The sequence below is a fragment of the Echinops telfairi genome, unplaced genomic scaffold (genome assembly GCF_000313985.2).
Source record: "Echinops telfairi isolate 266 unplaced genomic scaffold, ASM31398v2 ScPeMD7_7458;HRSCAF=8496, whole genome shotgun sequence".
Lineage (NCBI taxonomy): Eukaryota > Metazoa > Chordata > Mammalia > Afrosoricida > Tenrecidae > Echinops > Echinops telfairi.
In genome coordinates, this window is record NW_022111358.1 from 3,523,062 (window position 1) to 3,546,080 (window position 23,019).

General features: G+C 49.9%; 1 protein-coding gene across 1 annotated transcript in view; it reads left to right on the plus strand.

Annotated features, from left to right (window-relative positions):
• SLC6A4 (solute carrier family 6 member 4) overlaps window positions 1–18,747 on the plus strand; it is a 30,618-nt gene extending 11,871 nt beyond the window's left edge. The window contains exons 6-14 of the mRNA XM_004706896.2: window positions 629–763; window positions 1,072–1,175; window positions 3,134–3,261; window positions 4,496–4,608; window positions 5,127–5,258; window positions 6,298–6,397; window positions 8,276–8,376; window positions 13,383–13,550; window positions 16,980–18,747. Of these exons, the coding sequence (XP_004706953.2) occupies window positions 629–763; window positions 1,072–1,175; window positions 3,134–3,261; window positions 4,496–4,608; window positions 5,127–5,258; window positions 6,298–6,397; window positions 8,276–8,376; window positions 13,383–13,550; window positions 16,980–17,054 (1,056 nt within the window). The 3' untranslated portion in view covers window positions 17,055–18,747. The remainder of the gene's footprint in view (window positions 1–628; window positions 764–1,071; window positions 1,176–3,133; window positions 3,262–4,495; window positions 4,609–5,126; window positions 5,259–6,297; window positions 6,398–8,275; window positions 8,377–13,382; window positions 13,551–16,979) is intronic.
• The last annotated feature ends 4,272 nt before the right edge of the window (window positions 18,748–23,019 follow it).

Consider the following 23,019-nt stretch of genomic DNA (forward strand, 5'->3'; position numbering starts at 1 on the left):
GTGCTAGTTGGGGGTGTTTGTTTTTAAGTGATACTGTGTCCTGCCAGCTATTTTATAAGGGTTTCTCGTCCTGGCCATGTTAGGGCGGAAGGGGTTCTTTGGGAGAATCCCCGCCTTCCGAGTGGTGAGGGACCCGGCTGGTGACGTGTCTGTCATGGAGGCTCACACGGTGCTATGACGTGCAGTAGCTTTCATTGGAGCTCCCGGACGCAGGGGAATAAGGAAGAAAGAAAGGCCCAGAAATGTACTTCCAAAAATCAGCCAGTGAAAGCCCCCTGGGTCCCTGTGGTGGGACATATAGCACACCCTGGGCATGGCATGCCACTGAGCAGTGTCTGAGCCCAACGCGAAGGCACTGCGGAGCGATGACTCAAGTCCCCATCTCTGACTCTAAGCCTGTGCTCTTCCCAGGACACCTCCTGAAGGTACAGAAGGAAAAGGTAGGGTCTCTTTTCTCGGTGAACTTCACGAATGAATGACACCCACATCAGCCTTCTTCCCTCCTGAGCGCTTCCTGTTAGAAAACCTGCCAGGAACTTAGGGCAGAGGGCTAATCCCACCCCCAGTGTCCTTTCCCCCTCTGACAGCATCCCAGCTCACTTGATTTCCTGACGTCCCCTCCCTACAGGTGGTGTGGGTGACAGCGACATTCCCTTACATCATCCTCTCAGTCCTGCTGGTGCGCGGAGCCACCCTCCCTGGAGCCTGGCGGGGTGTCCTCTTTTACCTGAAACCCAACTGGCAGAAACTCTTGGAAACGGGGGTAAGATGCTGGGGGACAAGGAGTGGGTTTGACTACCTGAAGCTCGCCCTTCCTCCAAATGGGACAGCAAGGCCAACGGAAACTTGGCTTCCAACTGCCATGACCCTTTACCCCGAAATACTAGCATGAACGCATGGTTGAGGCAATGGGGTTGGTAGATGGCGATCCCCTTCTGTATTCCTGATAAATGGCTGTCTTTGCGTGAGCCTTGGAAGCCTTTCATAGATGGAGGCTTGTGAGGCACCGCCCACTCGCCCCGCTCCCCTGCGCCCCCGACACACCAGGCCCTCCCCTCTGCTGTGTTCCAGGTGTGGGTGGACGCTGCGGCTCAGATTTTCTTCTCTCTCGGTCCTGGCTTTGGGGTCCTACTGGCTTTTGCTAGCTACAACAAATTCAACAACAACTGCTATCAGTGAGTATCTGCCGTCCCCCCAGCAAAGCTTCAAAGCGGGGCGAGTGGAAGGAGAAAGACTTGGAGGTGGGGTCCAGGGGCCTTCACCCGGCCCAGAGCACCCACCCAAATGAGAACACCCCCTCCCTGCACCACTCAGCAGTTGAGAGAGGCTAGTTCACTTCTATTTAGTGAGAGTCCCTCCGTGCTAAAAAGCTGCTTAAAAATAAATCCAAAGCAGGGCTACACGAACTGCAATGTATAGGAAATGTTTCAACTTAACTAGCTGATGGATTTACCACCCAAAATCACAAGGTGATCATTTAGGCACTGATACACCACCTGCCATCATTTTTGTGGCAAAATCTCATCCCAGAATGTTTGACCAAACAAGGATTATCATTTGAATATTACTCACCGTCTTTAGACTTGGCTCTCAAAAACGTTCTACCTCTGTTGGCAATGCTCAGCAACTTCATTGTGCTGTTTATGCGAGAAGTGCAGTATTTATTCTTTAACTAAGAGGTGACGTGAACCCTGGACAGTATGATCTTGTATTAGTCTTGGGGTTGCATGGTGATGTCAGCTTTCAAATATGCGGAGAAAGACCGAGCTGTCTACTCCCACACAGTCACAGTCTCAGAAACTCACAGGGGCAGCTCTGCCCTGTCCCTCAGGGTCACTCTGAGTCGGTGTTGCCCCAGGACAGTGAGCCTGGTTTGGTATGTGGGGGGGCGGGGACTGGGACAGTCTCTGACTTCATTTCCACTGACTGTCAAAGATTCAACCTGAATAGGCACATCCCTGGACATCAGAGTTCATGAGTGGCTGCCGCGGTGGGGGTGGGGGAAGAGCATTTTCAGAGAGTGCTGCTCCTCTGTCCATGGTGGTGGGACATTTGGGGACAACAGATACAGGTGATGCTTGCAAATCCCAATGAGTGTAACCAATGGCACTAAAGTGCACCGAATTAGTGCCACTGGAAAGGGAAAAAATGGAATTGACAAAGGTTGCATGATGCATGGGAGAACTTAAAAAAGTTTATTAGCTTTCAATTCCATTCCCATCCACTTAGAAGCCTCCTTATATGTGTGTATGTGTGTATATAGATAAAGATATACTGTTTATATATAATACATTCTATAGTATATATAACATATATTATATAACACATGAGATATGAGATAGTTTATTGTGTTGATTTTTATTAATAAATTAATTGCATTAATTTAATATGTTATGTAGTATAATGTGTATAATTATATATTATATTATTATGTATATGCACACACATCACCCTCACACAAAGTCTAGATCTGAGGACTCTACAGTTGTGAGCCAAAGACCCTCTCCTGGTCTCTACTCCGACCCATGTTTCACAGCAAGACTTGTTGGAAATGGACAGGTCTAAGGTGTGGGTGGATGCTTAAACTCACCCAGAGGGCTTAGCAATCTGCTTCCAAGATATCAAACAAACCCAAAACTCACTGCCATGGGATCAGTCCCAAGTCTTAGCCACCCTGCAGAACAGAGTAGACCTGTCTCTGCTTTGAGACTGCTCCCACCGAGCAGCTAGTGGTCCTGAACTGCTGGCCTTGTGGTTAGCAGCCCAAAGAGTAACCCATCAAACCACCAGGGCTCCTGTCCCGGCCTAGAAACCCTTTGTAGGCTTCTACTCTGGTCTCCCGGACTCAACAGCAGCCACCACCAACAGGAAGTTACGCTGTTTTGAAACAGGATCATCTCTCAAAACAGCCCCTAACCTGCTGGTTCCCCCGCTGACACCAGCCCACCCTTGGCCAAGCATGGTGGTACCAGATGATCTGACCTGCCTGAGAGGACAGGGTGTCGGGAGAGGGGAGGGGAGGACAGGCCAGACCTGAGCATCACCAGCTTTTACAAAGACAGGCCGGGCTCAGGCGGGACGGGTGAACAGACCACAGATATGTCTCAGCCACCACCTCCCTCTTCTCCCCCAGAGATGCCCTGGTGACCAGTGTGGTGAACTGCATGACCAGCTTCGTTTCGGGATTTGTCATCTTCACAGTGCTCGGGTACATGGCTGAGATGAGGAACGAGGATGTGTCCGAGGTGGCCAAAGATGCAGGTAAACCTCTGGTTCTCTGTAGGCCTCTCGCTCCTAGCTGGCTGGGCTAGGGTTTCTTCTGACTGCGAATAGCTGTCTTCTGAAGGAATCTTCTTTTCAACGAACAGTCAACAGGGAAATGGACTCTCCCAAAGGACTGGGCTTCAAAAAGTTCATGGAAAATTGCGAGGAAAATACCGTGGGATTTTTTCCGCGCATTTTCTAAAGCCCCTCCTATGTCGGCTGTATTGTTTGCAGAGCAGGGTTTAAGTTTATAGGATTGTTTGTAAAAGATATTTCCATTATATGTTCCAAAGGGTTGTGGAGAAACCCAACCTTCCCACGTGCTCAGGCCCAGGGACAAATTCCTGGCACCCAATCGTGAGGCTTGATTATTTATACTGCGGGTTAGGAAGGATGACTTCAGGCCTTTGGGTCTAGATCAGTGTTTCCTAAAATGGGTGATACCGTCCCCTGGAGGACATGGGAATGATCCAAAACAACAACAACAACAACAACAACAAAAACCGTGCCATCCAGTCAATGCCGACTCATGGATGTTTTAATTGCCAGGTGGGCCACGGAGTAATTTTTTTCCTGAGAAGGGGGCGGTAGACCAAATAGGTTTGGGAACCTATGGTCTAGATGACCAAATCCCAAAGCAAATGATTAACAATCCTTAGACCTGCCCCTTGGGGAGAAACACAGCGTGACTGCCCTGCCCCTGCCCCTGCCCCTGCCCCTGCCCCTGCCAGGCACGGGTGTGATGAGGTTCTCACGGATAAAGAAAAGAGCAGCTGATGTGGAGAAAGGGCGACGGAACGTGATGAGGGGGAGTCACAGAGCATCTGGCTCACTACAATGTATGCTTGGCCTTTTGGGGTGCTCTGCTCCTCTCCGCCTCCCCCCCACCCCCACCTTGAGGAGGTTCCCCTAGCAAGCTCACGAGAGGTTGGGGCCATGTTCCTCAGACAGCCCAAAGCCACTCTGGACTTAATGAAATGAAATGAATGTTTCCTACTCTTCAGGAGCTAAGGCGGCCGACGGTGCTAAATGTGGGGGGACTTCGGAGATCCTGACCCTGGCCTCCAAACAAAACACCGAATTATGATATAATGGAAATTGTGATTGTGCACAACTTGGCTAGTCTTGGTGCCTCGGGGTCTTTGTAGCCCCCCGTCTGGCTGAGGTTTCCCCTGTGACCGCTGGGTAGGGCAGGCTTTGGTGACCACTCCCCTTCTCCCCACCGTCTCAGGCCCCAGCCTCCTCTTCATCACCTATGCCGAAGCCATCGCCAACATGCCGGCATCCACATTCTTCGCCATCATCTTCTTCCTGATGTTGATCACACTGGGCTTGGACAGCACGGTGAGTGAAAGGGAGGGACAGGACTGAAAGAGCAAGAGGAGGAGGAGGAAGCCGTACCCACTCACTCTCCCCACAGCTGGCCCAGCCCAAGTTAGTGTTGGCTGCCCTCTCTTGCAGCTCCCCAAGCCCCCTGTTCACTCCTCAGTGACAGCACTCACCGCTCTTTAGGATGTTAGCGTCATTAAGGGCACCGGGTAAGGGAAGTGTCTATCACAAGGGCCCAGCAGACGTGAACTGCTATTCTTGTACACGGTCCCTTGACCAGATCAGGCCCCTGAACACCAAGATAAGGGCCATCCTGGGTCTCAGATTCTGTCTAGTGTATGAAGCAGTGCCTTGCACTGGTTAGGGTGGAGCCCCAGCTTTATGGGCTGGTGGGTCTGGGGCACTGGCTTGGCTTGGCTTGTCCCTGGGCAATCTTCCAGACCCTCCCTCCCTCCTGCTCACTGTCCCAGGAGGTGCCAGGCTCATCCCCAAGCCCCCACGTTGGTGACCGCCTTGCCGTGCGGCCCTCTCAGTTTGCAGGCTTGGAGGGAGTGATCACGGCGGTGCTGGATGAGTTCCCACATGTCTGGGCCAAGCGCAGGGAGTGGTGCGTGCTTGGCGTGGTCGTCACCTGCTTCTTCGGATCCCTGGCCACCCTGACCTTTGTGAGTACCACCGCCTGCACCTGTGACAGGGAAGCGCCACTCTACCAGGAGGGGCGGACTCCTCCCATCCCACACAACGCCCTGCCTTCGGGGCCAATGGGAGAGCCTTTCACCGCCATTACAATCTGTCACCCGGGTCAGAAGAAAAGTCGCCCCCTTGCTTGGGATCTGGAGGCTGTGAGCATTTCACAGCAGATCCTTCTCGATGTCAGCCTGGGCAAAACAGCGAGAGAACACCTAGAACCTATTTTCCGGTGGGTTTTCATTGCTTAAGGCTGCTTTCATGGGAGTGCTGCCCTGGACAGATGGCATCTCTTGTTGGCGACTCCAGAGAATGTGCCATGGCTCAGAAGTCCACCTTCTCTAGGCTCCTCCTCCCCCTCCCCGGCCCCTCCTCCTCTCCTCCAATTCCTGAGACCGATAGTGTCCGTGTGTGAAGACAATACCTCCTCCACTTGTATCTCCCACCTCAAGGCAGGCTTTGCCGATGCGTGTCTTGGGGCATCCCCGTCATGGTGGTGGTGCGGCTCTGAGAGGACCCGAGGGAGTTGTAGGTCAGGGCAGAAGGCGCGGTGGGGCCAGCCTGCTCCGTGTCTCTGCTCTCAGGGACGCCCTCTGGGTGTCCCGGTCTTTGGAGGTAGGCACCCTGCAGGCTAGAGGGAGACGAACGTTGGAAACAGATCCCACTTGGAGTTGGACACAGACCTGTGGGGAGAGGAAGCGATTAAGTGAGAGTGCCCATGGGGTGGCATGGAACCTGGCCCACTTGGCAAAGCCTTCAGGGCGTAGGCCCTGGGCCCAAGGGGATGAGTTCTCAGAATGACCCCCAAGTAGCTTGTGCAGGCTGTCCTTGGGCAGGGCCCCTGGGGAGGGGGCTTGGCCGCTCAGCAGAAGGCTGAGGCACCTGGGCATCGGCTTCTGAACAATCAGCCATGGCAAACTGTGGGCACGTTCTACAATGCCACTTGGGCGCAGGACTGGCGAGCCGGACACTGCTGCAGAAGGGGTGGCGGTAACAGGGTCCCGCTCTCGTTTCCAGGGAGGGGCCTACGTGGTGAAGCTGCTGGAGGAATATGCCACGGGACCCGCGGTCCTCACGGTGGTGCTCATAGAAGCGGTGGCCGTGTCTTGGTTCTACGGTAAGGCGCGCCCCTCAGCCAGCAGCCAGCCCCCGGGGGTCACAGGACCAGGAAGGCCCAGCTCACCCGAGAAGGGCAGGCGCATTCACAAGATCCGACTTCCCGTCGTCGTAAGATCGTGGCAGCTGATTGCCTCCTTGGGCCTTAGGTCATGCCCTCCCGTGCTGGGCACCACATTGCCCAGGCGCCGAAGGGCACGGCTGTGGGTTTCCGGAGCTGTTCATCCCGAGGGGCCAGGCTGGAGCCGGCCCACGGAGAGCTGGAGAGGAGGATCGGATGGCCACCCGGAGCGAGCATTCCGTGGACACTTTGTCTGAGGGTGCGATGCTGTGATATAGGTGGCTCCAGTTTCAAGGTGGCAAGCCAGAGCTGAGAGGCCAGGGGCCTGAAGCCTAGGGAAGGGGCTAGAATGGTCCCATTTGCGTTGCCTGCCCCTGTGAAATCCTAACTCCCCTGGCTCGGGAGCCCTGGTGGCATGGGAGTTAAGCACTCAGCTGTGAATGAAAGGTTGCTAGTTTGAACCCACCAGTCCCCAGGGAGAAAGACGCAGGGGTCGGCTTCCTTCAAGAGTCTCACTCCCCACCCAGGTGGTTCGGGCCGTTAGAAACCCTCTGGAACAAAGCAGAACCGTTGAACTGTTTACAGAGTGGAAAGCCTTATCTTTCTCCCCCAGAGCAGTAGGTGGTTTTGACCGCTGACCTTGCAGTTAGCCGCCCACTCTAACCCACTGCGCCCCAAGCGCTCCTTCTCCGTGAAGATGAGTCAGCCTGGAAACCCCTGTGAGGCAGGGCCACTCTGTCCCATAGCGTTGCTAGAGCTTGGAGTCCACTCAACGGCCCCTGGGGTTCTAGGGTGGATTCTGATCGGGAAGAACCCTCGGGGTGGTGCAGAGGGGACCCCTGGGCGAGGATGAAGAGGACATAGGCAATTGAAGTGATGGAAACCAAGTTCGGAGAGGCCTCTCTTCATCCTTAAAGTCAACTAGATGCCTTCTTTCACTCTAACATCTTTATTTTCTTAGCTTCCGGGATAAAACAGCTTCAGCGTGGCAGCCCTCACACAGCCTGAAGGCAGGCCCCCATTGTGAGCAGGGGGCACATGGGCCCATGGTCTGCTTTTTGCTTTAGAGAAGAAATCCGCTCCACTCAGTTCAGAGGACAAAGTGCGAAGCGTGTGATGGAGCAGCCGTGCTGGGAGCTCTTGGGGACGCAACCACTGGGCCACCCCTACCCCCCACTCACCCCACCCTAACCCCCCAACCCCTGCCTTCTCCATTTCTCACCAGCTGGAGTCCGCGGCTCTCACTTCTGCTGCAGTTCCTTTTTATAGAAAAACTTGATCTTGATCTGGTGTATGAATGGGCAATCCTGTGGTTCACACGTTGCTTTGAAAGTGCCCGGGAGTGGGGGGAGGGCAGGGGGGGCGAGGGGGGGAGTGGGGTGAGCCAAGTCAGTCTCTGTTGGGCAGTTTCGCCACTCACTGACAAACGCACCTTTCTTTTCTAGAAAATCCATAACAGCTAATATTTCTGTAAACATCATACATACACACACACACACATATAGACTGCAGATAGACCACGTGGAGATCCTAGGAGGGCAGTGTGGCAGAGGACTCTAGACTAGTCCTTCCACTTTAGGTAGAAAGAGCTGTGCTTGCCATGAAAAGGTAGCTTTGTGACAGGCCCCTCGCTGTCACTTTCAGGGCCTTCTCCGAGATAGTCCAGCACTGTTCTCTCTGACCAGAGTCGGAATTCCAACGCCTCGCTCCACTTCATTCTCAGTGCTGATCCTGGGGCCCACGACACCCCTGAGGATCATGGGAAAGGGGCAGTCCATGCCCCCTCTCAGGCGGTCTCCTTCTCTTTGGGTAATGCAGGCATCACTCAGTTCTGCAGCGACGTGAAGGAAATGCTTGGCTTCAGCCCTGGATGGTTTTGGAAGATCTGCTGGGTGGCCATCAGCCCTCTGTTTCTCCTGGTGAGTTATCATATCTCTTCTCCCTCTTGCCCTGGGGAAAGACTCACTCTCAAATACTTACTAATATCCATTTTCTTTCAGTGTAACATATTGTAAGAAATAGCAGTATAGGTTTTCTGACCGCCTCTCTCCAAACGTTTTACCAATTCCAACTCTAGCCATCCCTCCCACGACACGCTCTTCTTCTCTGTTGGGTTTGATAGTTCATAGCAGTGGCCACATAGCACTCACAGACCATACTCACAATTAGGGGGGTTAGTAAGGAGGTAACAGGTTATAATTCAGGATAGGAACAGCTTAGGATACAGGTCTCCCATCAAGGCAGCTTCTCAATTGTGTCTGGAGTCAGGCCTTTCTCTAAGACTTTGGCTTCTCAATCTTTAGTCCCTTGACCTCTTGGGATGGCTTGGCCTCTTTCCTGCTCAACAAGTGTCTCAGAGCCCTTTAGCTCTACCAGCAAGTCCCAAAGGTAGCCCCCTCTGCCGGAAAGCCTCAGACCAAAGGCACTCGGCTTTCTCGGTCGGTGGGTCAGCAAGCCTTGCTCTGCCAGCAAGTTTCCCGAGGTACCCCACTCTGCCATCGACTGTCCTGCCCAGAGGCTCCCAGCTTTCTAGCTCCCTGGGTCAGTTTCTCCACTGGAACCACCTTGCTCTCACCATCTCGTGCCATCTCTAGTGTTACAGCTGTTTTCTCACCTTCCCTCTCCCTCCCTCCCTCCGTCTCCTGGGTCGAGGTCACAGGGGTCCTCAAATTTTCTAAACAGGCGTCCAGTTCACTGTCTCTCAGACCCGTTGGAGGGTGGGACTATAGTTAAAAAAATTTTTTTTAACAAATTTCTATGCACACTGCACATATCTTATTTTGAAGTAAAAAAATAAAGGGGGCAAAAACACCCGGTGGGCCGGATGAATGTCCTCAGCGGGCCGCATGTGGGCTGCAGGCTGTAGTTTGAGGACGCCTGGTCTAGGAGGTTCTCCTAGCTCTCCTTGCTTGGTGGAAAGGTCCCCCCTCTTTCCCTCTCTGGAGTAGCTCATTTTAAGCCTCACAGGCTGGCCACGTGGACCAATCCTTTTGTTAGAGTGTCATACATCTCCTTTGCATGGTCCCACCCCTACAAATGAATATCCTCTTTGTTTGCATTATAAGCAAGCTGCCTGTATTAGTCTGGGTGCTTTGGAGAAACAAATTCACAGCAACTCATGTATAAGAGAGTTTTATGTAAAGAAAGTGTGCATCACGAAAACATCCCAACCCAATGCTGCCCAAGCCCACAAGTCCAACATTAACCCATTAACCCAACACCAGTCCACAAAGTCCTTCACCTCACAAAACAGAGGCTATGATGCCGACTGCAGGAGGAAAGCTGAGCCAGTGAACGAATAAGCATCTCAGCACTAGCAGGGGTCTCCTCACGGCTGTTCCAGCACCCAGGGCTGCATCAGGATAGATGCATGTGGCTTCTCCTTGGGGATGTCTTGTAGGAAGTCAATCTTGCAAGCTGAAGCAGGGAACTGCTAAGGCAGTTGCACCCTGGTGCGACCATCACAAAGCAAGAGACCCGAGAACTAGAAAGGCGAGGCTCACCACCTTTTTTTATCCCTCGGTCTTTCAATTAGCCCCACATGTGATTATCGGCCAGGTTGGCACAATTAACTAACTCACTGCCCAAACCCATCGGTGAGCCCCAAGCACCCTATATGCACAGTCCGACCCAGACTTTTGGTGGGAGTCACAAGAACATGGCAAGAAAGACCCTATAAAAGGGATTCATCACACCACGTATATATGAAGCAGCTTCCAAAAGTTTGTAGACAATTTGAATGAAAAGGTAATGGAACTTTTCCACAAACATTTTAAAGCTCCTTCAGATACATAGCCAAGAATATAAATAAGTTACAGCTCAAATCGAGCCCACTAATCCAACCAGGGCGACCGCCAGTTGCTGCGAAGTCGATTCTGACTCCCAGCGCCCCTTGTGTGTGCTCCGCGGAGTTCTCCAAGGCCAGAAGGTGGGGAGTGAATTTCTAGGCCTTCTTTTTCTGACGCATCTCTGGGAAGACTCAAACCTCCAATGTTTCCAATAGTAGCTGAAGCTGTTCATGGTTTGTAGCTCCCCATGGGTCCCTGAGGTAACCAAACCCATGTTAAGGAACAAACCCATAACCAGCACCTCATCAGTCCCTTGTGTTCCCGCTCCCATCCCTTGTCTCTATGGTCCCCATTCTGACTTCCACCGCCACACAGCCGTCTGGACTTCAGTAACTATACTACATCCCTCTCCTGCTCAGTGTAACCATGCAACGCATCTATTATGCACCCCTTGCCCTAGCGCACACCAATCCTGGGCAGCAGCTCTAGCTCTGCCGCCCTCTTCTCTAAGGACACCAGGGGCAGCGCCCAGACGTGGGTCAGGTACTCACATCGGTGCAAAATCATGGAAGGCGGCACCAAACAGCAGAGTAAGCGAGGATAAGCAAGATGCGATGCCATGTTTCCCAACTCCACATGAATGCACGAAACATCAACAACCGCAAAACAGCCGCATTTGAAAGAACACAGGACCTGCCTTCTCTCACTCCGCCCGCTCAGGGCCTGCCTTTTAAAAAGAGTGCCTTAACATCCAGATCACTGACGGGGATCCCTGAATTTGGGCCGCTCTGAAATCTGGCTCCGGAGGCGAGGGCCTTGGGCGGCTCACCCTCACCCTGGCCCCAGGCCTTGGGCTACTGGCATTTCTGTAGACTTCAAGTGGGCCGGCGGACAGGGTAAGCCCTATGGCTGGTGAGCGTTTACAGAGCAAATTCGTTTTCTATTCTACAATAGCTGCAGCCACACCCCTCCCACTTCTCCCTGCTTCGCTTCATCCTCTTACCACCTGCATTGCCAGAGCTTTGCTTGTGGGTCAAGGCTGCCCGTTGGTCTCCTGTGAGTGATGGCTCTGAGGCACACGCTGACCAAGAGCATTACTGTCCACACTCTAGGCCTGTCTGCTGTTGGGCTGCCAGGTGGTCCCAGGGATGGGGTCTGGGGTCGGTTGAAAGGGTGGGTACATTCGTGATGTCCGGTCAATGGGTTTGTTTGTCCAACAGAATCCAGGGACAGTCAGCCTCAGACATGTTGTTCCTCATAATTCCCGTGACGTCCCCTTCACTCACCTGCACTCCAGCCAAGAGCTCAAGTGCCCGATTAAGTAGAGGCCAGATCTGTCTTCTACTCCTGGGTTTACTTCATAGCGCCCCTGCTTGGGGTTTGTTAAGGGTGCTTCAAGTAAACAGCTAGTAGCTTGCTAAAAATACTCTTTCTCACTGAAGTCACCTTACAAAAAAAGAAACTATTGTATAGGAACCAGGCGAGGCTGGGACATGTGAGGGAGTTTCCAAAACAACAGCGGCTGGCCATGCCAAGAGCGTGCACTCTCGGAGAGCCGCGCTGGGTTGTCTCCACCTGACGTCAAGACAAGACGAGCCGCCACGGGGATGGCTCCTAACCAACCCGCTGTTCCCCTGTTCCAAAATTAGCTCCCTTTGTAGCTGGGCCCGGTGGTGAGGAGAGTAAGTTGGGAGAGGGATGGCTTCGATTGGCCAGGCTCCTATTTTGTGAGCTTCCTCCTGGACTTAGGCTAACACTGCCCAGAAGATGGATGTGTGTTTAACAATTTCTCACTTTATTACCTACAGACAAAGGGGGGGAAAAGAGAGCCAGATAGAAATAGATGTCTACCCACACAAATCATTTACATTACTGTCTCCTTTACGACGATGAAATAATAAAATTAAATTAAATCAAGAGCAATGAGGGTTTCGGCACAGTGGTTACTAGGGCACAGACACTCTCTGGAAACCAAATGAGAATAAAATGACAAACAAGCCCTCGCAGGCTGAGGATCGGAGGCTCATGGCAGGGCGTTTCCTGGTGGAAATGTGCGCTGGACCTCCCAGCACGCTTTCAGCATGAGGACTGGTGGCAGTCAGTCATTCCTGGCTGAGATGCCCTGTGGACCGCACTCTTCCTGTTGAATCCCTGGGCGAAGAGCGTCATGAAGGAGGAGGAGAAAGAACCCGTCCTTGGTACTTTGCAGGTCTTGAGACTCGTATTTCCTCTCCTGGACACAAGCGACCTCCCTTCCAGCTGACCCCCAACAATCACATCTGAGAAGCACAGGGACAAGGAACCATGGAGCACAGAGGAATGTGAGCCCTTGGGCCTGGCTGGAGGTTCCTTGGGTGGCGGAAGCAGTTCAGCATTCAACCACTGGCTGCAAAATTGGTGTTTCAAACGCACCCAGAGGGGCCTCCGGAATCAGGCCCGGGCATTGACTTCCAAAAGGGAGCTGCCTTGAAGCCCTGATGGAGCAGCTGTGCTCCGCACACAGTGGGTTCGCACATCGGCATCCACTCGAGCCACGAGCAACAACAGCACGGCTCCCAGGAGCTGGGAGCGTTGTCCAAACTCGTCCACCACAGGCTGGCGAGCCGGAAGCCAGGGTCTTCTCCTCTGCAGAGGGGCTGCTGTAACTCCCCTCAAGAGCGTTCTAAGGCTCCGGCCTCCACCCCACAGGAGTTGCCCTGGGGTGGGGAGGGAGGAAAACAAAAACAAGCTCCTTAGAAGCCCCAGTGGTGCAGTGGTTATGCATTGGGCTGCCATTCACATGGTCGGCAGTTCAAACCCCCCAGCAGCTCCATGAGAGAAAGACTGGGCTTTCTACTCTTGCAAACAGTTACGGTCTCACAAACCCAGTGTGTGTGTGTGTGTGTGTGTGTGTGTGGGGTCACTATGAGTCAGCATGGACTCGATGGCAGCGAGTCTGGTCCGGCGTTGGATGGTTGCCTCTGAGTACAGGAATGGGGACGTGGCGTGTGTTGGAGTTCAATCTAGGATATTCTCACACACCGGGCGTCTCTTGGAAGGATCTTAGCACTAGCATTTGCTGTTCTCGCTATCAGAGCTTCCTCCATCTGCTTGGGTTCATCTGAGATTTTAAGTGTTTCTTGGAATTTCTGTTTCAGTTCATCATTTGTAGTTTCCTGATGAGCCCCCCGCAGCTGCGGCTTTTCCAGTATAGTTACCCGCACTGGAGCGTCATCCTGGGCTACTGTATAGGGACCTCGTCTTTCATCTGCATCCCAACGTATATCACTTACCGGCTCATCACCACTCCTGGGACCCTTAAGGAGGTATGTATGAGTGTGCAAGAGAGGGGGCGGTAACGTTTCCGGGAGAAAGGGGTTCTTGCTCATCACTCGCCAGCCCTTCAACCGTCACATGACACTCACCAGAAGGCTCTCAATCTTATCTATTCATAATCCCACACTACAGTCTCTGATTATCTCCTGGGAAGGAGGGAGGCCACTGGTGAAATCTTTGGGTTAAAAACAAAACAAAACAAAACTAAAGGAAAAGTCAATATCCTAACTCTTTTTTGCCCTCGCCATATGCAAGGTTGGGGTTTATGGTGTGAACCACCAGTGATGGGGGAGAGGGAGCAGCTTGGAGGAATCCTGAACACCTGAAGCCCAACCACGTCAACGTGGGAGTCGTCCCTGGATTCAGTGATTGTGGCAGAACCCCTAGTCCCCTGCACAAAGAGAGTGGAAGGGATCCCCAGTAAGTAAGTGCTCGTGAAGATGTGAGCAGGACCCCATTTCTCAGGTTAGCTGGTTATCACCTTGCAGAAGGCCAGAGTCTGGCAGATTTTGAAAGCAAGAATAGTCTAGCAATGGCTTACTGAGAAAATAAGGAAAGATGGGCCTGGTCTCTTGGGAGACAGGCAGCTGAATGGGTGAGTGGAGGCTAACGTACAAAAGCCAAATATAGGAAAACTATATATTTTTAAGTGAATGGAAAAAAATACGCCTAAATATTATGGAAAAAAAAAGCCAGAAATACTATTTTATAATGTGGTTCACTGCTACCCTGACCTGGTTCTATATAGATAGAGTTCTCCCTTCTGTCCCTGCACACCGTGACTCCCCTACAGACCAGCTAGTCATCTGTGTCCAGTTCCCAGTGCCTGGAGATCATCCTGTGGCATCTGTTTGGGGCTCGGTGGTCATCTGTGAGAGTGGACAGTGTGTAGGGTTGCTCTTGCCTAGGGACTGGTGTGTCTCGGTGGCTGAAGAGTTCTACAGTCCCGTTTTTCTTTTTGAACATCAATTCCTAGTGTGAGATTTGGGTGCCTGAATAATAAGGTCCGGAATGACACAAAAGGTCCGATGTTGTGAATCTCATTCGCTATGAGGTCAGAACTTTCTTAATTCCATGCCTTGAGGTCAATAGTTCGAAACCACCAGCGGATCCTGGAGAGAAAGACAAGGCTTTCTACTCCGCTAAGAGTTACAGTCTTGGACAACTCACAGGGGCAGTTCTGTCCTGGCCTCCAGGGCCATCAGGGTCAGAGTTGACGCTGTGGCAGTGAGTTTGGTTGGGGACTTGCCTACGCAGACGGAGGTTCTCTAAAACCAGGAACCAGACAAGAGGGGAAGGGACCACATGCGCTTTCACTCTAAAAGAAAAAGGCCAAGGAGCAGAGTTTCACCTCAGGTCGATAAATCCCAATGTGCTTTCAGATCCAATTTTATCTCCGCGCCATATGTGCAGGCTTTGGGCCATCGGAGATTTCGCTAAGTCACTTAATAAAGATTTTCTTTCTGTGGAGCATCTGTGGAGCTGGCCACTCTCTTTCCTTCCCCACATCCCTGAGCTGCTCATGTCGCCTTGACACCAAGTTGTCCGTTTCAGACCATTTCAGTTTGAGACACTTCATACCCAAGCACCGGCTGCTGGGGCTTCTGTTGCAGCTCAGCTCTTGCTGAAGGAGAGACCCCAGCCTCCCCCTCTGTTTCTTCCAGGATTGATGCCTTAAGCGGCCACATCGTTTACATTTTAATTACGTGGTGCTCTGCACCATTGTGCCAATCAGCACCCTTTTGCAGGTGGATTAATTAAATCAGTAATACCCTGGTCATTATGGTGACCGAATGACACTGACTCTAGACCAGGGGTCCTCAATTATATTAAAAAAAAAAAAAAAGAACAGATTCCTATGCACACTGCATATATCTTATTTTGAAGTAAAAAAACAAACGTGGCAAAAACACCCAGCGGGACGGATAAATGTCCTCAGCGGGCTGCATGGGGCCCGTGGGCCGTAGTTTGAGGACCCCTGCTCTGGAGCATGGCTCTGTGGGGTGGTGGGGGTGGTGGGGGTGGACCGAACCAGAGGTGCTGAAAAAAGAGATAGCGATACTTTATCCTGATGTGTGGGCTGCAGTACAAACATCTTTAATTTCCAGGGGGGCGCTGAGCAATTTTTTTTTCCTGGAAAGGGGGCAGTAATAAGCCAAATAAAGGAGCCCTGGTGGGATAGTGGTTACGTTGAGTTGCTGACTGCAAGGTCACCAGTTCGAAAACACCAGCCAGTCCCAGGGAGGGAGGGCTTTCTACTCCTGTGAAGAGTTACAGCTCGGAAAATCACAGGGGCAGTGCTGTCCTGTCCTATACGGTCATTGTGAGTTGGCATTGACCCAATGGTAATGAGAAGCTAAATAAGTTTGGGATCCTGTGCTCTAGAGCAGAGAAGGGGAATCTTTTTTCAGCCAAGGACCGCTGGATATTTATACCATCAGTCTTGGGCCGTGCTGGTCAAACATTTCATGAACTCCCTCCTAATGCAATGGCTGGAATGGCTGCTCTTTGAGGTGTGTGATGTGAGCGAGTATTGACGATTTCTCAGGCTTCCCATTGCCCATGGACCAGACATTGCCCAGCCCTCTTCTAAGGAATAGATAAGGAGCCAAGTTGGCATGCTGTTTGCTCACCAAGTCCCGTGTGGCTAGGCGGAGCCTTCTTTGGAGAGGAATGAGTTGTTTTTCCAAAGGAACACTCCACTCGCAGCCAGCGAGTCGATTCAGACTCATAGCCACCCTGTAGGACAGGGTAGAAGTGCGGGTTTCCGAGACTGTCCCTCCTTACAGGAGTAGAAAGCCTCATCTCCTTTGTCAGAGGAAAGGTGCTGCCACGTCCACTCTGACCCTTAGCTAGCCTCCGGATCACAGAATGAAGCACTGCCTGACCCCGTGCCATCCCCACACACCGTTGCTAACAGTCGAGCCCGTTGTTACAGTCACCGTGACCAGCCAGCTCCTTGAGGGTCTTCCTCTTCTTCCCTGATCCTGTTTTACCGAACGTGGTGCCCTTCTAGGGCCCGGTCCTTCCTGAGAACATGTCCAAAGTGTGGGAGGCCAAGTGCCGCCTTCCTCACGTCCTCACTTCCTCCAAGAGAGCCGCGCTTGTTCTTCTGACGGTCACGGGGCTCCATGCTAACCGTGCCCTTCCCCAGGTCACCCAACGGCGCACACAGCCATCAGGAGTCCATCCAGGCTCACTTTCTCCCATCTGAGCCATCATGGTTTTCCCATGACATTACAGATTCGGGGGAAAGGATAAATTGGCGATTCCCTTCCTAAGGAAGGTCAATAGGAGTATTCCAACTTGGTACTGAAGCGGATTTTGATACCTTTGGTTTTAACATTAATGCTGCCATGTTTTTTGCAACCCTGACAACTTTCAGAAACGTGTATAACATTGCATCTTTCTTCTCACAGCGTATTATTAAAGGTATCACTCCAGAAACACCGACAGAAATTCCCTGTGGGGACATCCGCTTGAATGCTGTGTAACACGCTTTCCCTGCGAGGATCCTGGCTTCCCAGCAACGTCCTCCTCCTGTCCTGACTTTGTCACCCCTCGCCTTCTTCCATCTGAGTGGACGGTTTCCAGCTAAGCCTGGCAACGGAAGGGTTTCCTCCAGAGAAGCAGCCCCCCGGGATTATGGTGCCCAGACTCTATGGCCTCCCGCCATTTCTTCCCATGACATCTCTTGGACACAGGACCGTGTTGGACTCTATCTCCGATGCAGCCAAACGGACTCATGTTGGGCATGTGAGGGTATGCGTGGGAGGTGATGGGTGACAAGCACCCTGTTTATATTTAGAGTCTAGTCTGCGAACGTCTGCGTGTCCGTGTTTGGTGTGATCACTGTTCCCTGACATGTTTGCTTCTAACGGTTTCACTGCTCCTGAGTGCACAGACCACATAGGAGGAAGCCCGGAGGTTGTCTTGCGAGCTGTGTGTTTTCTGAGTAGCATAGAATTCTCTCGCTGGAGTCCTCTACCTGTGTGCTGCTATGGACTCCGGCGTGCAAGAGACTCGTGTTAAGAAGCTAAACAGAAAAACTCTGTGTCTGTGTGAGCTTATGTGTCGGTGTACACTGCTGTTTGTGCAGCCTCCCCCCGTGTCAGTGCTTTAGGCCCAGGACAAGCTATACGGAGTTCCTGTGACTTTTTTCCTACATTCACAAGTTCCATCCAAGACTTACATGCAGATTGTCTGTTGTCATTCGAAAGGTACATTTATGACAAGATGTTCTGCCACCTCCTCCTTTTCCAGTGACACTACATCCGCCCACACACCTTTCTTTAGGGGCCAGCCCTTAAGCATTTGCTGTACTTCATTGCCATCTTCCTGTCTCACGCTGCTAAACATGCTGGGAGACATTTCCCAGGCAAACCTGGTTGATTTCTTTTGCCACCGTGGCTTGGCTGTGAACGACTTTGAAGATGGATGGCAACCCGGGCTCCTCCAACGTTCCCTTGGCCATCTGGTTTCATCTGGTCTACTGAAAAGGACGGAGTTTGACCATTCCGGTTACAAATTTGTTTCATGCAGGGAATAGATATCCAATTCTTGTTTAGCTCTAGAGTCTGGCACCTTGACCATCAGCCAAGAGTGTCCTCAGTACAAGAGCAGTTGGCGAGTCTGGATCATCCTTACGTGGATTTGCCCCTCCCTCCCTCCAGCCACAGCCGTGACTCTTCTTGCGATCGTGCTGCGAGCCTTCCCGACCATTCTCAAGACAGTCTTAGGGGCCAGTTAAGTAAAGGCCCTTCCAGCATTCCCATGAACGTTCCCAATGCAGTATTTTTCAAGTACCCTTCTCCTCTGACGGCTTGTGCCTCTCAGGTGCCTCGGTAAAGAAGCAAATTGTACTTTGTAGTGTGAAGATTTCTAATCAAAACCTTCAAGTGAATAAAGCACTTTTTCCAAGTAGATGAAGGTTTCACCAAGTCAGCTATTAGATACACATGTAGGATGTCCCAACAGTTTGCAAACTCTAGTAAGTTTACTAAACTTGGGGGGAGGGGAGTAAATCTACAATCTGTTTCACAACATTTGCATTTATTTAACTATTACTAGTACTGTGGATTTTTTTTAAAGAAAAAGTTAAGAATAGGGAGACTGATTTTAAAAATCATCACTTAAAGCCCCATTACATCTAATAAAGCCTTTCATAAAAGTGTGATGAAAATGGAATAGAATTGTAACATTATTTAAGGACTAAAGTTACTGAATTTATTTTCTTGTAATTTTACCACTAAGAAGTAGGAAAGACAAGAGAAAGTATGAAAGAGACTCAATTGATTATTAGATGTATTTCTTACACCAATGTTCAACGAAGCCCAAAGAATTCACCTCCTAGCTGAAAACTGACAAGCCATTTAAAACCTATCTTATTTGTTGGCTGGAATGCAAATGAATTCCCTGCCCTGGCTGCCCATTGGTGCGAAGAAGATGGATGTAAAGACCCTGACAAACCCAAAGTCAATACAGTAGTTCCAAACCAAATAATGAAATCACAAAATAAGGAACATGTTACTCTGCAAAACGAGCCGTTCTCTTTCTATCCTCCTTTGCCAAGTTTATTCATTGGGAACACTGATCTCAAAATTGAATCACAAATCTGAATTCCCATTGAACTCTCCATCCTTAAAAAAGGAGATTATTCTCCTGGAATTAGGACCATCACTCTCTTTTCTGTTAAAGCATTTTATTGTGTTGTAGGTGAACGTTTACACTGAATTTTCCCAACATGCGTTCAGACATAAATTGTTCCATACCATGGGATGCAAATCCCATGACGGGTCAACACTTTTCCTCTTCCCACCCAGTGGTCCCATCGCCACTCAGCCTGGTTCCCGTGCCTCCTCGTAGACATCTCAGCTTCAGCTGTGACCTCCCTTGGTCTCTAGAGTTGGCTGTTCTCCGTACTACCGTCTTCTCTGGTTTGTTTGCTTTTTGCACATAACATATACCAATGTGTCTCTGTTTTTATTTCTGCTTTTTTTCCTCCATACTTCTTGGCTTTTGTTTCTTCTTTTTACAACCAACGCCTTTTATTGATTCACGGCCTTCCCTTTGCCCCAAGGTATTACGTGTCTTTCGTCTGGTCCTTTCCTCTCCTTTCTCCTCACACCCCTGGGAGCCATCAACGAACATTTAGTGTCAAGCTCATTTCCTGACTTTAAAAAACAATACTTTTATGGGGGGCTCGTACAGCTCTTATCACAATCTGTCCATCCGTCCATGTGTCAGGCACATTTGTACATGTGTGGCCACCACCATTCTCAAAACATGTTCTTGCTGCGTGAACCCTCGGTATCAGCTCATTTCCCCCCGCCCCCCTCCCACCACTTGCCTTTTTATAATCATGGTCTCATACCATGTTCTTTTGTGATCGACTAATTTCACCCAATGTAATGTCCTTGAGGTTCAGTCACATTATGAGGTGTCTCGCAGTTCTGTTACTCTTCAGCGTGGCATAGTATTCCGTTATGTGTTTGTAGCATAATTTCCTTATACACTTTTCGATGAATGGGTATTTCTCTCTGGTGTACTTGCATCATTCTGTTACTATGAACGAATGCTGCTGCCGTGAACATGGGTGTCCATAAATCTATTCGTGTCATGGCTCTTATTTCTCCAGGCTACATACCAAGTGTTGGGATGACTGGATCATAAAGTATTTCTATTTTCCAACTTTGTAAGGAAGTGCCACAACCATTGTGGACACTGGTGTCCCAGGGGTTTAATAGTCTTATTTTACTGAAAGGTGGCCTCTGGGGATGTCATCAGTTTCCAATTAGAAGGTTTTCTCGGGTACTAGTCTTGAGAGTGCTCTGGTCTGTTTCAGAGCAGTAAATCTGGTTGGGGTTAGTGAGTGGGGCTCTGAATTTGGTTCTACCAAATTTAATTTTTTTTTAACCCAGTCTAACCAGGTCCTTCCTTTGTGATTGTAGTCAGGGAGGTCAATCGTGATAGCTGGGCACCATGCAGAATTTCTGGTCTCAGGTTAGAGGTGGCTGTGGTGCATGGGGGTGTTGGAAGATTATATACTTCCGATAAGCAGGAAACACTGACTTGAAGCTTCACTTCTTGAGGAATTCGGATTTGGCTTTACTGTAAACAAAGCCTAACACTATTGAATGCAATGGTTTAGCTGTACTGTTCTTATACATATCTTAGGCAATGTTCCAACCCAAGCATGTCTCTTTAGTCATAAATCAACATCTGGTGCTTAAATTTCAGAATTGTCTCAGATGATCATCTTCATTAAATATAGCAGTCATCAGAGTGATCTCACCTCTGATTTGGGGTGAGGGGAACTCGGGGCGGGGGTTGGGGGATGGGAAGCAATGGGTTCCTTGGAGAGGCTCTATGTCGTTGTTACAGCCATACATCAAAAGACCCCCTTGCTGACGGTGCCCAGCTATCAAAAGATACAGCGTCTGGGGTCTTAAAGGCTTGAAGGTAAACAAGTGGACATCTAGCTGAGAAGCAACAAAGCCCACATGGAAGAAGCACACCAGCCTGTGTGACCACAAGCTATTGAAGGGATTAGGTATCAAGCATCAAAGAACAAAAAATCATATCATTGTAAATGAGGGTGATTGCAGAGTGGAGACTCAAAGCCCATTGGTAGGCAACTGGACACCCCCTTACTGAAGGGTTGTGGGGAGGAGATGAGCCAGTCAGGGTGCAGTATAGTACCAATAAAACACACAACTTTCCTCTAGTTCTTAAATGCTTCCTCCCCCCAACCATCATGATCCCAATTCTACCTTACAAATCTGGCTAGACCAGAGGATGTACATTGGTACAGATAGCAACTGGAAACACAGGGAATCCAGGACAGATGACCTCTTCAGAACCAGTGGTGACAGTGGCGATGCCTGCTAAGGGTGGAGGGAATGTGGGGTGGAAAGGGGCAACAGATTATAAGAATCTATGTATAGCCTCCTCCCTGGGGGATGGACAGCAGAGAAGAGGGTGGAGGGAGACGTCAGACAGTGTAACATATGACAAAATAATAATAATTTTCCGATGGTCTTAGGAACCGAGACACTGTTCCTCTATCCGTCTCCAGGCAGATAGGCCCACATATGAGTACCCTGCGTGATGACTGTTGCCCATGCTACACGACAACACTTCATTTATTTGTCATTAGAAATAAATATTTCACAATATATAATTACATATTGTTCTTGTGATTAATCACTATGCTTTAATGATGTTCAATTTGTAACAATGAAAATACATCCTGCACATCAATATTTACATTATGACTCATAACAGTAGCAAACTTACAGTTATGAAGTAGCAATGAAAATAATTTTATGGTTGGGGGTGGTCACCACAACATGAGGAGCTGTATTAATGGGCCATGGCATTAAGAAGGTTGAGAACCACTGTCCTAGATGCTTTCTTAAAGAATACTTCCCATAGTATCACCTTTCCCCCTCATTGCTTACATTTTAATGATGATCTTTTAAGGTTCAGGTAACTCTATTAGAGACAGAAGCAAATTCTAATGACCAAGCTAATTTCCTTGATCTTCTTGGAATCTGGAAATTTCTAAATGAAAGTGAGCTTAAGTTCTATTTCCTCTAGTAGAATTAACTATTGCTGTATACCCATCTCAATTGCTTTAGTAAGGCACTCGCCACAATGGGAACTATAAATATTTTAAGAAGGAATGGGTAAATGTTTGTTTTATATGGTTGGGATCCACTCAGTATTGAGTCTAAAGTAGGTATTTCAAAAGCACCTTTTCAACAGAAAAAAAAAACCTCTTTTGCTGCAAATTATTTACCATATATTACTATTGGAGTGTCAAGTAATAGTTGTCTTACCAACACATCAGAAAGTCAATGCCAAACGGTCCTATCACATATACAAGTACTTCCTGAGCTGTCAAAATGGATTTCCCTCACTGGCCCCCTCTCATTTGGCTCACTCTCATTGTGTGCACTGGTGATGTAACACTTCAGAAAATGCTTTACTGCTTGCTAAATGTTGTCAATAGGTCAGTTTTGGGAGGGAATGAATGACTTCAATTCTTGTGTTTTCTCATTGAATTGTACGGGCACGTCTAGGAATTTATAAACATGTCACAGTCCAAACAAGCACTTGGATGGGGTGTTAGCCGCATTGCTATGCTGAACTCCCATAAACAAGAGCATTTACTAATAGAAAGATGACTCTTGTTCAAACCCTAAAATTGAAAGTGTACGTTATGCCACCTTGAATTAAGAAAACAGCTTATTTTAAACTAGGAAACACACATAAGAATCCAACTATTCTTCCAGTGCCACTTTAAAAATACTCGATTTACGAGTACCTGAGATAATTTATTGTGCCAGCCTGGCTGATAAACGCAGGTGGGATTGACTGAAGGGCAGAGAGATAAATGGCTTGGTGAGCCTTGCCTTTCTTGTCTCTCGCTCTGTGATCAGCGGACCAGTGTGT